The 16,762-nt window shown below is 36.6% G+C and overlaps 1 protein-coding gene and 1 long non-coding RNA gene across 2 annotated transcripts in view; one reads left to right on the top strand and one right to left on the bottom strand.

The window, feature by feature from the left end:
• The window catches only part of LOC111053697, a 39,148-nt gene extending 29,846 nt beyond the window's left edge, over window positions 1-9,302 (bottom strand). The window contains exons 1-2 of the mRNA XM_039434287.1: window positions 8,437-9,302; window positions 5,449-5,725 (exon numbers count right to left, since the gene is read on the bottom strand). Coding sequence (XP_039290221.1) covers window positions 5,449-5,725; window positions 8,437-9,302 — 1,143 coding nt within the window. The remainder of the gene's footprint in view (window positions 1-5,448; window positions 5,726-8,436) is intronic.
• A 354-nt stretch (window positions 9,303-9,656) lies between these two features.
• Window positions 9,657-13,090, top strand: LOC120353675. The gene is made up of 4 exons (XR_005572518.1): window positions 9,657-9,760; window positions 9,864-9,942; window positions 11,728-11,840; window positions 12,729-13,090. It is a non-coding gene; the product is annotated as an uncharacterized LOC120353675 (long non-coding RNA).
• Window positions 13,091-16,762: the final 3,672 nt, after the last annotated feature.

Raw genomic sequence — 16,762 nt, 5'->3', positions numbered from 1 at the left:
TGCTCGTTTAATAGTATAGGATTCCATATCTAGCTGTGGTAGTCTTACAAGAAAAATGTGGTGTAGCGCACTCACACATCTTTCCTTGCCGTTATGAAAATTGATCACCTGACGCTAGTGTTCACGCGCATCTCAAGTCTACTATTCAAAGATCTGAGCCAGCTGGTGACAGGACAATAACGCTGGAGACACACGAGATCTGCTATCTCTTCATAGTGAATGATTTAATATAAACAACAGTTGCCAAAGTTTACAATTGAATAATCACAGTTTCTCGAATTTCGAGCTTATTTTCAATTTTAGGTAAAAATGTTACTGAACATTGTAGAGATTTTCATGCTCAATCTTTTACACTTGAAATTTTTTGTTCAAATTGTATCTGAAGCCTGATAATTGGGAATCACAATTCAAACTTTGCATAGATGGGACGGAGCTTCTGAAATTTTCACAGATATGGGACTTGTGGAAGTTGATAGAGCTTCTCAATGACTATAATTATTATGTATAAATTTGATCAAAATCGTTGGAGACGTTTTCGAGAAAATCGCGAAAACCCCTGTTTTTGACAACACTTTCGCCATTTTAGCCGCCATCTTGAATTGCATTTGATCGAAATTGTTCGTGTCGGATCCTTATATTGTAAGGACCTTAAGTTCAAAATTTCAAGTTATCACGTTAATTGGGAGATGAGATATCGTGTACACAGACACACATACACTCATACACTTACACATACATACCAATACCCAAAATCCACTTTTTTTACTCAGGGGACCATGAAACGTATAGAAATTTAGAAATTGGGAAACCTTATTTTTTTCGGAAAGCAATACTTTCCTTACCTATGGTAATAGGGCAAGGTAAGTAAAAATGGGTGGTTAAAGATAAGGAAGAAGTAAAATTAAGCCGCAGATACTTATATTCATTCACTACATCAATATATCCCCCGCCGTAATTCCTCCTCTCATCGCCACGCAATTTTCCTCCCTTCCTGAAAACATCAATTTTTGACTTTTCCCTGTTCAAGATGAAGTTCCATCGATCACAGTATACTCTCAACCTGTTGATCATTCCCTGCAGTCCGTTAATGTTATCAGAGAAAATAATCAAGTCGTCCGCATACAAGAGACAGTTGATTCTGGAATTTTTCCATCCTTCCATTAACCCTCCTTCTATGAATTCACATATCTCGTGTGTAAAGATGGAGAACATAATAGGTGAGACCAAGCATCCCTGTTTTAAGCCGCAGACAAACTTCACATACTCTGTAATACCCTTCTCACATCATATGGCCGAAGAAGAGTCTCTCTGGATTATCTGAAATTTGGCAGCACTGTATACTCTCATCATACGAAAAAAATTATTTGACACTCCTAATTCAATCAGCTTGAAAAAAGAGCTTTTCTATAATCAAAATCATAAGCGGCCTTGAAATTTCTGACAAAAACAGTAAACTTTCTTACGCTGCACGCTAGTAAAATATTTTATCAGATTGTATAACACGTAAATGCTATCTATAGACGAGTAGACAACTCTAAAACCTGCCTGATTCTCTGCAATAATTCTTCGGCTCCCTACCCATCCTACCAATCTCTTAAATAGGATGCCTACAAACACTTTGTAGATAGAATTAGTAAACGATATGGCTCTATAATTATTTGAATCGTTATTGTCTCGGAAAGAATCCGGCGCCTCACAGTGATCATAAACTTTGTTGATGAAGGAACACAACGCTTTTTCAATGGGGCTCTCCATTTCAAGAATTTTCAATGAGCAACTAATTGTGCAGTGCACACAGTTGTTAAGTGGACTTTTGATATGTTTACCCCCTTACTATCATTATAAAAAGAGCTGCGGGTTCAAAAATTGTCTTCCAAACCTCCAAACGTTTCCTTCTATAATCTTTTATTGACTGGACTATATAAGCTATAATCAACATCCTATCGATAGTCAATAAACTTGGCAGAAATGGAAGAAATAATAGTAATAAAATATATTATCATAAATAAGTTAGGTACTTATAGCTTATGTTATACGCTAGGCCTGCAATATTATTAGTTTACTCTGAATAAAACAAGTTGAGACTTGGGAAAAGTAGGTACCGTATCTTGAGAGTTGACTATTTGTCGAATTATTGAGACCTCTTCTTGCAAGGCTGGAGGATATGATATGACTGAATTTAATATCAGTCAATAATTGAATTCATTGAGATAACCTCTAACTGACTGTGATGTCGAATTTAATATAAATACGCCAGCTACTAGTCATATGAATTCGGATAAAAAGATAGAAATTTGGCAACTCTTTAATATCTCTCTCTCTCTTGCCGTCTCAACTTGTCTCATTCAGAGTACAAGTAGGCTATAGGCTTAAAAAAGCAGCCACTTTGCAAGCCGGCAGCATAACCAGTATCAGTAACAGGGTTATCAAAATCAAGGTCAAACCAAAGCGGGGTCAAAGCACTAGTAGAACATCCGAACCAATAAAATCTGGTGATAAATAATTCAACTAGATTTGAATCGTCTATTTTTACTTTCCTTGCCATAGGTAAGGAAAGTATTGCTTGAACAATAAAGGTACCACAATTCCTAAATATTTCTATACGTTTCATGGTCCCCTGAGTCCAAAAAAGTGGTTTTTGGGTATTGGTCTATATATATATATATAAATTATATACATATATATTAAAATTTGGAACTTAAGGTCCTTACAATATAAGGATCGGACACGAACAATTTCGATCAAATGCAATTCAAGATGGCGGCTAAAATGGCGAAAATGTTGTCAAAAACAGGGGTTTTCGCGAATTTCTCGAAAACGTCTCCAACGATTTTGATCAAATTTATACCTACAATAGCCATTGAGAAGCTCTATCCCAAACGTGTAGGCTAACTAAAGCATGGATGAAGTCTAGGATGGTTAGTTATCAACTTTTAAAATGTCATTTCAGGTATTTCAATTTGTGTTTCTCATACGGTAATGTCTGTAAATTATTTCATTGTTCCAAAAATACATTTAAAATCAATTATATGACTTATGTACCAAAGTGTTTTGATAGAATGAAGAAAAAAGTGGTGGCTGAGTTACTTTTGCACAGTCACTGTCAAAAGTTGAAATAAAATATTCTGGCAAACTGACAACATTGCAAAGCAAGAGAGAGATAGCACTATCTGTTTTGTTGTATGATAGAAAAGGACAGAAACAGTAGTCAATGGTACACTGCCATTATAACGTGGACCTCACTATAGTACTCTGTCACCTCCTCCCCTTGCTCCACTGTTGTCATTCCACATCCACATAAAAAAAAACAAAAACAATTCTAGTAGATCAGCTTGCTCTGCTCTGCTGTCTCTTCAATTTTATTAAGCGCGCGCACACACACACACACACACACACACACACACACACCATACAGTGAATCTAGTACAGTAACTTCTCAGAGAGGAGAAAGGAGAATATATTTTCTGTGTGATACTGCAGTAGGCTACTCCATAATTTCCCTCTCAGTATTATTTCATGCTTCTGATATCAACATAAAAGTTGTTGTTCCTTTTCCAATATAGTTCATAAGTTGGGTATTATATTATATCTATGAATGTATAAATAAAACAGGTCAATTATATTACACATTAAAGCACGGCCCCAGGGACTCTGCCGCCCTGGGCGAGATCGGCAACCGCCGCCCCCCCCCCTCGCAAGTATCCTGTCTAATTGTTAATCCCGGGTTCCACCCCTTCCTTGAGCGATCGCCCATCTATTGTCTCCGCTGTGATGCGATCGCGCCATTCGCACCACAGAGTCTAAGGAAACTCTAAATAATAATTATTTACATGGAGTCCCAAGTGTAAATTGCACATTTTAAAATTATTTTGGTTTCATAGACTGTTTTATGTTTCCAGTTACAGATATATATATTTTATAAGCCGAATTAAAAGTTTACCCGAAGGTTATCAGATGATGGTGGCGATCCGAATTTCCTGTCATCCTGGATTTTCTGGTGGCTGAAGTCATCTTCTCCAAGGGAATAAATAAATATCTAAATGACTTATGCTTTAATACAGCATCACTAAATCTTATACAAAATTAATTAATGAATTTAAATCTTATATCTTTCAAACATACAATTTAACAAAAAGGGGACTTGTGCTCTACAAAATTTGGTGGCATTCCAAGGCGGCATCTGGCAAGCAAGTGGGCTCTGATCCACCCCTATTTTCTAGAAACATACTTCCAACTTCCAAATTTGCATACATTTAAATATTCAGTTACTACACCATTAAAAAGATCAAATAGTCCATGCCAATCTGCTAGGTTATTATCTATATCTTAAATATTACATTTTATACTTACTCAGATTACATCCGATACATGAACTGAGTAGTGATAATTTATAAATTCTTATCATTTATATAAATATCTATGATTATATTTGAATCAGCTCATTACTGCCGCCCATCAACTACTGCAATTTGATTGGTTCATCCAAAATTCACAAATGTATCCATGCACCTACTTAATATACATACTTCCTTGATATTTTTATTTATTTTATGTGCTTTGTACATGCTCATTACATATAATAAATTTTTATGAACTTTTTAAGTTGTTTTTCCATTTACAATAAGTTGCCATGTGATTACCAAATCCTCTAGTTGAATGCTATTTATTTACAACAAAGTTTTGCCAAAGGTGTCTGGCTAGATTTCAAATTACATGGCTTGATCAATTATTAGGTTGCCGACCAGTAAGTATTATAGCCTAACCTCAAAATTCCAATATTTTATATAATATAATAAATAGCAAATAAAAATTATTTTCCATTTGGCTGTTCTAATAGTAGCCATGATACCCGTTATTATCTAATCTTTCACTTGTTGCTATTGCACCCAGCGATAATAGAGCAGCTGTTTGCTCAAGACCTATAAAATCTGTTCATTTAGTGATTTTGCTTGCTTATCAAATTTAATTCATTACATAACGCCCCTGAATTTGAATTCAAAATATTTTGAGAATCAACAATGTTCTTAATACAAATTCTTCCTTTAACACATTAACCTAACCTAAAAATATCTGCTGAAATCACTTTCAAAACTCCATAACAACTCGCAGACTTTTTCTGCATACGCCCCCCTAAATCTTCATCAAGACAATAACAAATTCCTCCTTATCAACATGAAAATATCATAAATATAACATCTTAAATCCATTTCTCCCTTCTCTGACCATAATACAACATTTTCAAATCTGCCGCTCAGCAGTGATACCAACTTACTTTCCACATAACAAACATTAATTATAATAATAATAATAATAAACTTTCTGTCCATAAAGTGACCATGCAGGGCATGCTCACAAGAGACAAGTCAGGAGAAAACATAAAAGCCAAAAAAGGCAAAAAAACCAGCAGCGGACATCACAGCGCCAAAAAAGTCAAAAATATCTACTCACCAGTGCACTGTCACATTCAAAGAATTTGTTAAGTGAGTAGAAAGGATTCTCCTGCAGGAAGTGCTCCAACCTTTGCTTTAGGGCAGCCACAGGTAGACTCCTCACTGAAATGGGCAGCTTATTTATAATCTTTCCCGGCAGGTAGACCACACTGGATTGCATCCTCCCCAACCTGCAGTATGGGAGATCCAGCCTTAATCTGTTATGAGTGCCGTACTCATGGGAGTCTCCCCTGACAGGCTGGACCTCCAGGTCACCAAATGCATTCACAGCAGATCTGAAAATATACAGGCCATAAACAGTTAGAAGTCTCTCTTGTATAAACAGTGGGCGGCAATGGGCAAGGTGTTCAGCATTGCATAAGATTCTAAGTGCCCTCTTCTGCAAAAGCAGGACCCTCCTCACATGGGTGGAACTGCCCCAAAGTGTGATACCATAAGCCATCACACTCTGGAAGAAAGCAAAATAGCACATGCGTAGATAGGCCGCAGGAACGCACCTCTTCAGACCCTTCAGTAGGAACAGGATCCTGCTCAGCCTGCAACAGACACCTTGAATATGCTACTCCCAGGAAAGTCTCCTATCCAACATAAAACCCAGGAGCTTTACTGGAGGACAATCGTGCTGCTTACCATTCTTAGGCTGAAAACAATTGTCTGTGTCTTTTCTGCATTTAGGAGAAACCTGTTTGCAGAGAACCAGTCAGCCGCCATCTCCATGGACGCCCGCATTAGTGTGCTCACATCATCCAGACTCCTGCCAACATCCAGGAGGGAGGTGTCATCCGCATAACACACCACCATTCTGTCCCTAGAAAGAGCTACATCATTGATAATGAGCAAGAAAAGCAGAGGACCCAGAATTGAGCCCTGCAGCACTCCACAATCCACACACCTCACCCGTGACAGGGCCCCATTCGCCAAAACGGCCTGCCTGCGGCCCTCCAGGTAGGAACGGAGAAGCTGCAAGGGACCACCAGTAATACCATACATGGAAAGCTTTGTTAGTAAAATCTCATGGTTGAGGGTATCAAAAGCCTTGCTGAGATCACAGAGGGTCAACTCAGCAAGGTCACCGCTCTCAAAGCTTTCAAAAATTTTTCTAACAATTAAATCTACAGCCCCATCAGCCTGACCTGAAACCAAACTGGGTGGCGGCAAACAGACCGTTCAGCTCACAGAACTCATACAATTGACTAGCCATAACAATTTCCAGAATCTTACTTAGTATAGGCAATATTGAGATGGGCCTATAATTATTGGGGTCCATTTTGCAACCCTTTTTGAGAATTGGCACAACTTTTGCCAGTTTCAGCTCCTCAGGAAAAATATTCTGAGCCAGACACTCGTTTATACACTGAGTCAAGGGAACTAGAATAAGCTTAATTATACCTTTTAAAAACTTACTGGACATAAAGTAAATGTCTTTGCTAGTAGAACTCTTGATCCCAGATGCAATCCGCAGGATGTCCTTGCCTGTCACGCTGCGCCAGATCAGTGTAGCTGGTGGCGGCTGCCTGGACTCCAGAAGAAGCTGCACAGGTGATGCTGATGTTGTCTGCAATGCAATTCTGTCTCCAATCTGCTGGATGGAGTCAATCCAGTGGTCATTGAGAGTATCCGTAGTCAGTGGAACACTTCTTGGAGCTGCAGAAGCTGTCTCAGTGTGAATGACCCTCCATGCCGCCAAACATCTATTTGCTGCTCCACTTATAAGGCTTGCATTATAGGAAAGCTTTGCCCTAACAGCCTCCCTACGATATTGATCTCTCAATTTCAAATATGATGCTTTGGAGAGTGTGGAGCCATCAACACGAAATCTATCATAGGACATAAGAACCAAGTCCCTGAGGTTTAGCAGGTCCTGGCTTAACCAGGGTGATGCACATTTCTTCTTCTTTGGCTGCGTCCTAAGTGGAAAGCACTCATTAAACTCATACAGTAGAAGATAGAAAAAAGTAGAGAAATTTGAGCCTGCATTCTGGTGTTGGAGGAGTAGAGACCAGTCAACACAACTAATCCTTGAACAGAACCTCTCAAAATTATTGCTTGAAATATGCCATGTCATTGTTGGGCCAGAGGCTGATAGATTGGCTGGTAAGTCACACAGACTGGAGGGGGTGGATACCTTGCAACTGATTGCCTCATGATCACTGAGAGCATAATGTCTTACTTCAGAAAAAACACCTTCACCTTGTTTTAAACTTGATGCTACATTGTCCAAACATGCCTCCAACCTTGTAGGGCAATGAACTGTGAGATATAAGTTGAGTGACCTCAGCAAGTTTTCAAATTCAAGTGTCTTGTTGTCTTTCACCAGTGTATTAATATTGAAGTCCCCTCCAAGTATATAGTCAAAGCTTGGGTTTAGGGTTTCCAGAAAAGCAAATAACCCAAGCAAAGCATCATGAAAGCCGCCAAGGTTACCAGATGGTGGTCTGTACACCACAATAATATAAAGTCTTTCATGCAATAACACAATACATGCAAATTCATACATTCCCTCCATGCAGAAGCGCTCCACATTTATGTAATCAGCATTAATACCCTCATCAATAAAAATTGCTACACCTCCATTTTTGAGCACAGCTCGAGAGAAATCTGCCACAAGATGGAATCCATGTATTCTTATCATATTTAAGTCTCCTTTTCTCAGCCAGTGCTCTGAGAGACATAAGATATTGTAACCATCCGTCTGAGATATAGCTTCTATTTCACAAATTTTATTGCTGAGACACTGAATGTTGCAAAAAAGCATTTCAAGAGGCCTACTCCGGTTCGTAGTCATGCTTTCACATTCTACAGTGCTGACCGTTTCGGCTTGCCTAGAAAAGGCCTTTGAGCTTTGTTTTTATCACTAGTTTTGTTATTACGTCTGTCGGGAACAAAGCTTTTTACCAACACACCCTCAGACCAGAAATCAGAATTTGAAACACATGCGAAAAATCGTTCAGCTATTGTGACCTTGAAAGAGGAATAAGTTTCATACCTTGATTTTAGCTTCACACACTCAAACTCTGAGCTCTCAAATCCTGATGCTGATAAATATGTGGTCAGATCCTCTTCCTTCACCTCTGGATGCAGTCGCGATATAAATAGTGACTTCCTTTTATTTACCGTTCTGAGCACATTCCTTTTAACAGGTTGCGTTGGCTGCTTATTGACCCTTGCCACTCCACTAGTTGCAATCGCAGCAACTTGACTAAAAAGTAGCTGTGATGAAGTCTTTTCAGTGGAAACTGGTACACAAGTAAACTTAGTAGGAGTCAAATCTTTCTCAGCAGTTGGTTTGTCACTTGGTAAAATTTTTGATGAATTGTCACAAGTTATTATGTCAGACTTTTCTTTATTACAAGAAACTGAGCTATTGAGTTCACATTGAACACCGTCACAATTATTGTTAGCTACTGAAAGTTTATGCTTGACCTGCAGTGGCTTGTCGATTTGAGTCACATCTTGTAGCCCTGTTGGTATGGGCTTCTGTGTCACAGTTTGGAAATTTTCTACAATTTCCACTCTTTTACATAAATGGAGATAGTTCTCACTTATCTTGTTGAGCTCATCAAGAATTACATTAAGACGTAGAGGTTCACCATTGTCTGCTATAGAAATAGAATCACTCGTACAGTTCAAGTTCGAGATTGCATTTTTAACCTTCAAATTACACGTATCGCAGTACCACTTAATCTTGCTGCCAAGATCCTGTATCTTTTGGTAATCGATTGAAGATATCTTTACACATTTTATATGGTACCAATTGGCACAAAGACCATCACAAATAATAGCATTATCATTATTTTTCACTACTTTTGAGCACACACCACAATTCGATTCGTTAACTTCATCTGCTGCCATCTCGATCCTCTCTGATTCTGATTCTTATACCATGAATCTCTTTTAAAAATACTTTCGAGTAACAATTTTGGGCTCACACATCATTTTAAATTTTTAGATCTCTCATTTTAATAATATTCTCTAGATACAGGTACAATTTTTCTTTTGCTATACTTGGTTTTGGGCTTCATATGGTAACTGGTTTCATTTGAGGTTTTTTGGTAACAACGTGTTAATAACAATGATAATAGTATACAACATCTAAATAGATATATAACATTAACTGATACAATAAATAACATAAAAGTTTTGGGAACAATTTCTTTTTACAATCATATGTTTGATGGGGCTACATGCTTGATTTGGATGGCATTTGCGATCTACTTTCCCTAGATTCTGTTTTCTATGTCACAATTTGCTATCGATTCTCATTCTTGGGTTCAAAGTTAACCTAATTTCTGTAATTTTCATACTTTAAGGTAAATATCTTATTTTATTCTACATATCTCATCTTGTGGCCTTTTTTAAACAATGCTTAGTGAGAAAACACATAATTGAAAATTGTTCTTTGGTTTGTTACAGGCCTCTATCAGTTGGAGTGAATTAAAAATCAAATTTGGTGACATGAGGTGATACTTCAATGTTAAGTTTATTGAGACAGGTCAGTATTTGGTTGATAATATTGTTTTTATTTGTCTTCTTATCAAATTTGCTTCAAATTTGATGATGTTGCATGTAGAATTTCGTGGCTTTCCAGTATCTTCTTGTGTTTCTGTCTGTAGATATTGATGTAGGCTGTTGGGTTATCTGCTATCCGTGGGTGAGGCTGTCCTATTGATAATTTATCCTTCATAAATTTAAAACCCTGGTATCTGGTGTACTTTTTCAAACACTTCATTGATCTGGTTCCTCTTTCTTCCTTATTATCTCTGTTTATTCAATTTTCATTGAGCCTCGGTATTTCCACTTTAGCGGCATCATTCACAGTTTTAACTACACCAACAAACAATTTTATAATATAAAGCTTCCAATTATCTTGATTTCTCTTGATCTTATTAAACACTTTCCATCCTTCATTAATCTCCCATGGTAATCCACTTCATTATTATCCAGGCATGAATCCATAGTTGATTTTCTAGCAGTTCCAGTTTTATTCCATTTATTTGGTCCATTTTTTTGGTTCCAATGCTGAGCATAACCTTTAAAGCGTATGTGCTGTGGATGCGTGCCATTGGTCCCCCATCCTCCATCCTGGTGTTGGTCGTCCAGTGTCCTCCTCGGCTGCTTGAAACGGGCGTGTGGATGGTGTCAGCGCACCCTGGTTCTCCCTCGCCATTTTCTTCTCCAGGCCTTGCAGTGCATGTTCCTTTTGTCCAGTAGTCCGTCCTCCCAATCCTCCATCTTGGGGTCCTTGGTCTGCCTCTGTGGGATCGGATATTCACACGTAGGTGTAGCATGTGGGTGTGGTACATCAGATATATGCTCTATACTTAATATCTCTTCAACTGTATCCTGGTGTCTTCGGTGTCTTGTTGTATTTCCTGGTGACGGTCACATCTTCATTTGGTGGAGGTATAGGTATGCTGTTGATGTGGGGAGTTCTAATTAAATCTGTATTAATGTGGTGGACTGCCTTTGGAGTTGTAGAAGTTGCCAGTGATGTATTTTCAGGTGGAAATAGAAGGCACAATATAGGTTGCTGTCTATGGGGTTCTTTGGGTCCATGGTCGGTTTCAATACTTGGTGGCGGGGTATTGTAGTGGTGAGTTTCAGTGTTTGATGGTGGGTTGCTATGGTAGTTGGTCTGCTCTTTTTGTTGGTTAAATCCTATTGCATGTTTTACAGTATAATTGATGCTTTCTTGTTGTGGTGGTGGGTTACAGCTTCTATTGTAATTATTATGGGTATATCCGGTATTAGCATTCAAACAGTCATGGCCATCTTAAGAATTCTTTTGATTTTCCGGTTGTGAATAATGGTTTGCGGAGTGGTTCTGAGAATTTCCATTTTTTTTATTATTACTCTGGTTATGTTCGCTGTGACGCTAAAAACGAGGTGTCATTCAGATACGATCATATGGCAGTGATTCATAGGCTTGGCTGGCATACCGATTAGCATTTGAGTTATGTTGGTTTTGAATGTATGACAGATCTGACCAGTGGTTTGACATTGCCATCACAGTTTGTATACCATATAAATGATTTATCAGATGTTTGCAACCGGTTATTGACTGTGTAGCCAATGCTGTTCTTACTCAGAAAGGTAGTTTTTTCAGGATTATGTTTGCTAAAGCAGAATCATTAATCGGCTCCTCTAGCTGAGCATTTTTAATTTGGAGTGTGGTAACAAAATTGATATATGTGTCGTCTGTCCTTGGATTAAATTCACAAGATATAATATTGGCTAGTGTATCCATTTGTCTATTTTTATTCCCATATTGTTCCAGGAAAGCTGCACTGAATTTGTCTAATGTCCTGAATTCATGATTATGGATCTGGAAAAACATCAGAGGTTAATCCAAACAAACTGGTTAATCCGAGTTGCCACATATTCCAAGAGGTGGGTGTTAGAGATTGTACCAATTTTATTTGATCTATAAATTGTTTGGGTTGAAGATAGCAGTCTGTATTATCAAAACGGCCTAATCCATTGAAACCGTGCAATAAATCAAATGTTGCTATGGGGATAGGCTCTACATTCTCATGTGGAAATTGATGTACCTGACTCTCGAGTTGTACTTGCTTCTCTTGGGCCTGTTTCCAATGATCAGTAGCTTCCGTTCCATCATCTACTACTTCAGCATTTAATTTAGATAAGAATAATTGCTGTTCTCCAACAACTGTCTCCAATGAATTAAATAGTACTTTGTTTTGATTGATATCAGTATTTAGATGAGTTATTTGTGTAGATTTACTATTCTGTTGTTGATTTATGAAATTGAGTTGACTATTGTTCCTATTTACTGTTAAGGTTATGTCCTGTGTTTTAATTACTACTTGCTCTTGAATCTCCTTTTGACAATCAGCTTTGATGTTTGTTGCTATTTCCTGAATTTGCAAGGTGTTTTGTACTGTTAATTATCTATTCTTTCATTTAATGCACAAGTAACTGTATCTATTTTTGCTGCTAAGCCTGTTGTACTTTTTTCCTGATTTTCAGTTTTCAAATTTATCATTACCTTTAATTCCTCCCTATAATATCCTACCTTTCTGTCAATAGCGTGCAACTTACTGTCTACCGCTTGTATGACCCCTTTCATATCCCTACTCATCCTTACTGATGTATCCTCCAATGATTCCTGCACTTCCTTCATTTCCGCCTTTATATCCTTCTTTACTCTGGCCATTGTATCTCCTAAACTGTTAGAAAATGACTTGAGCATCCCCTCTAATATAATCCTCCTTCTTGCTTCTTGAGAGATTTCCAATGATCTATCACTATTCCAAGGATTCATGGTGATGACTGGAGATATCTGGGCAGTGGACTCCTTCGCGCCCCCCTCAGTGTCGACTACCGCTACTTCCGCCGTTGGCAGTGTGTCTGCTACATCACTTTGCGCAGACAAAGAGAGACTCAATTTAAAAGGATAATGTGTCAAAAATTTAAGAAAGTGAAAGTTTGGCTAACAAGGCCTTTATAGTGGTCCACAAAATAGAATTTACAAAAATAGCTTTGTGCTGTGTGTTTCCAGCTAAGGACTCTGCCAAGTATTTATTAATTTAAATTTTATGATTTATCATTATTGTCCATGTGTTAAATTGTCAATTTCTGACTAGCTTATTGATTGTAGCTCATAATATTCTCCAACTGGTGTTGGAGTGTTGGATAAACCATGTTTGTGTCACGTTATTTCTTTCAATAACGAGTTGCCCTGCTTGGCTGCAGTCGGAAGAGCATGAATAACAAAATATACAACTCTTATTGTGGCTACTAGAATAATAATAATAATACCAATTCCTTACTGGCTCGCCCAGGAGCTCCTGCAGTTCTCTGCTCTTGCCAGTTACTGACGTCGGCTGCTCCAGCAGTCCACAATTTCTGTGACTGAATTGTCGAATTCTGCAAATACAGATGCGAGAATTTGCGCTGCTGCAACTTAATGCTATGATTTTGAGATTCTTCAAATCGGATGTAATGATACCGGATAATTTATATAAATCTCTTGAACGTACTATTTCCAAAGATTTGATAATCAATGCTTGTCACGTTATTCTTTATATTTAAATAACGATTAGCCTCCTGCTTGGCATCAGTCGGTAGAGCATGAAATATTTGATATAATTATAAAAAATTAGGTCGTGGTTTTTTAATAGGACATAGTCTCATAAAAATCTTTATAGGCCCAGATATGATCTTCCCCTATAACTCTTGTAATTCATTAAAAAATAAATATATATAAATATGATACTTATACTATAGTGTTGAGGAATTAAAATAAATTGCACACCATAAACAATTTGATACATATATTAACAAATAATGCAAAAAATAGATCAAGGCAAAAAATATAAAGAGCGATAAAAAATATATAATATAAAAATAAAACAATAATTGAAATCAGTAAAATATCACAGGCTAAACATTTACTCTAGATTTATAGCACGAAACATTATCATGTGCCTTTATTTTAAATCATATGCATCCTTGTGCATGTAGCTGCGATATGAGCTTGCTAATACTTGTCGACTTGGACAATTCAACTAAAAATAGGTTCCTTGAGATCAACTTGATAAATTGGCAACTAATAATCCAAATATATATATTAAATTCTCTAGTATCTAGTAGATTTCCTTGTAATGAATATATATTTTATCTCAGGGTGCAAGATTCGGCACCTGATGGAATAAGTAGAGCAATTCATCTAGTGAATTAGAGCTACACAAATTATCGCAAATTATTGCAAAAATTAAAGATCATATGCATATGTTTTAATAGCCTAGATTTTATACTTCTTTGATTCATTAGAATTTTCTGAAATGTACTGATACATTTATTCCTTTAATAAGATACCTTTCATACTATATTCACTTGCGCAAGTATTTTTTATTAAATTCTTAATTCATAAGAAAACCCTTTCGACGAGCTAGCTTTGATTATTAGATAAATTCGAAGCACTAAGGGCGCCCATCACTAATTCAATATTTCTCACTCACATGTCGAAATCTTCTTATAAGCCGCCGATGTCGATCCAACTCCTGGTGGTCCTGGAATATGGTAGCCGGAATCGTCTCTTCCAAGGGGTTACAAAAATTATTTGAAATTGACAATGACTTCTGCTTTATAAGAGCATCACAAAGTCTTTTAAGAAATTTAATAATTCAATCTAACTTTAGCTTTTACAAGTTATAGCAAGGTATTATGCTCTAAAATATTTAGGGTCTTCTCATGGTGGCATTTGGCTGGCGAGTCTTCGGTTCTCCTTCTTCAATTTTACAATTCTTATTTCCGACTTTCAAATTTACATAAAATTTGAATATCCTAGTCCTCCGCCATTTAAGGTTCAAATAGACCGTACTAAAATATCAAATTATTACTTAGGTTGTATGTTTAATAATTTCTTTGACTTCGGGCCATATCCATAACATAGACTATACAATAATTTAACATAAATCCCAAACATTTATAGAAATATATATAAATATTTTTGAATTGGCATACTATTGCCGCCTATTAACTGCCATTATGCGATTGGTGCATCTCTGCCAAGGGGTCTGGTCAGATTCTACGTTGCATGACTCGGTCGATCGTTAGATCGCCGATCACTGAATGTATATACCTAACCTCAATCTTCAAAAGTTTTATAATAATATTATTTATTAGCAAAAAATTCTTTCAATTCCTTTTTAGGTTATTGTACCGTTTAGCCAGAACAAGCTGATGCTATCTAATCTTTATTGTTATCTCATTGGCGATATTAGCCAGTTATTTTATTCAGACCTATTAGTACTTCAGCTAGGGATTTTTACATCTACCCAAATTTAAAATACTTTACACGCGCCCCTGGATTTGAATTAAAAATATTTGAGAATCACAATGTTTTTAATGAAAATCCACCATTCAATACATTGATATATTCCATACTTTATCTATAAATTATACTCTCAGACTTTTATCACAGTTTGCAGATCTATCTGCTGCACCTCCTTTAGACCTCTATCACATACAATAACAAATTCTCCTTCTCAACACACAAAAAATATCATAAATATAATCCCCTAGACACATTCCTCCTTACAACGCTTAGAACATAGTATTTTTAAATTCGCCGCTCGCAGGGCCGCCAACCTAACTACACACATTTCTTGATTCTCATAATTGATTCTTTTCAGACAATAATTTCGATGTACAAAACTTCTGGGCTTATATTTTATAGTAATTCCTAGGTCTTAATATAAATAATTTTCTATACATCAGGTACAATACTTTTCTTTTTCTTTTGCTAATGGCTCTTTGGTTTTGGGTAACTAGCATTCACTTTAGGTTTTTTCGGTAACAAACATGGCATAACTAATGGTAATAAATATAAAACATATAAATAAATATACTAACATTGATAAATATAATAAATAACAGTAATAAATAACATTTTGGGTTACAATACTTCTTTTTATAATCATATGTTGAGCGCTACATTCGATTCAGGTGGCTTTGGCCAGCTGACTGCTTGTTATACATTTATACTGCTTACGTCATAACTGGTTGTCGAAACTCGCAATTAACCTAACTGCTACATTTTTTCTCTTTAAAGGTAATTTACAAATTTTAAATATTCTATCCCCGCTTGTGTCCTTTTTTATTTGATGTAACTAATTTAATTACATAATTAAAAATTATTCTTTTGCTTGTTGCAGGCTTTGGACAGTTGGGAGAAATAAAAACATTGGATTACTGCCATGCGGTCCAACTCAATATTAAATTTATCATGATAGGTCAGTAATTCTTTGATAGTGGTGTTTTCCTTGATTACTTATCGTATTTATTTCAAATTCTGTGATATGGTTTAATATTGGCTACATTTTCCCACCAAACAATGTGCATATTCTCATTCTCTTGCAACTGGACTGTGATGTGATGCGATATGGCTACGATAGTGAATGGCCCTGAATAAATTAAAAAGAATTTACGAGTTACTTTCTCCAAAGCATTTGATAACCTGTGGCTCTTCACTGAAACTTCATCTCCAATATTATATGAAAATATTTTATATGCTCGGTCGTGAAATCTCTTTCTACTACTTGCCTTCTGCTCTAGCTATAACCTTACTAGATGATGGATATTAGGATTTGTTAATTTGTTCACTTCTGAGCTTGGAAAATCAATTAACTTTTCGATAAATGTAGTGTTTCTTTTACCGAATATAATTTCGTAAGGCATACGACCGGTGCTTTCATTTAGACTATTATTATAACACTCTTCTAAAAATGGTATATAAATCTAACCCATTGTTGGTGTTTTTCATTACAGTAAGTCCGCATAAAACG

This window comes from Nilaparvata lugens, chromosome 1, assembly GCF_014356525.2.
Source record: "Nilaparvata lugens isolate BPH chromosome 1, ASM1435652v1, whole genome shotgun sequence".
In the NCBI taxonomy this organism is placed as follows: Eukaryota; Metazoa; Arthropoda; class Insecta; order Hemiptera; family Delphacidae; genus Nilaparvata; species Nilaparvata lugens.
The sequence above is the reverse complement of the archived record's forward strand: the minus strand, read 5'-3'. Positions and strand labels throughout refer to the sequence as shown.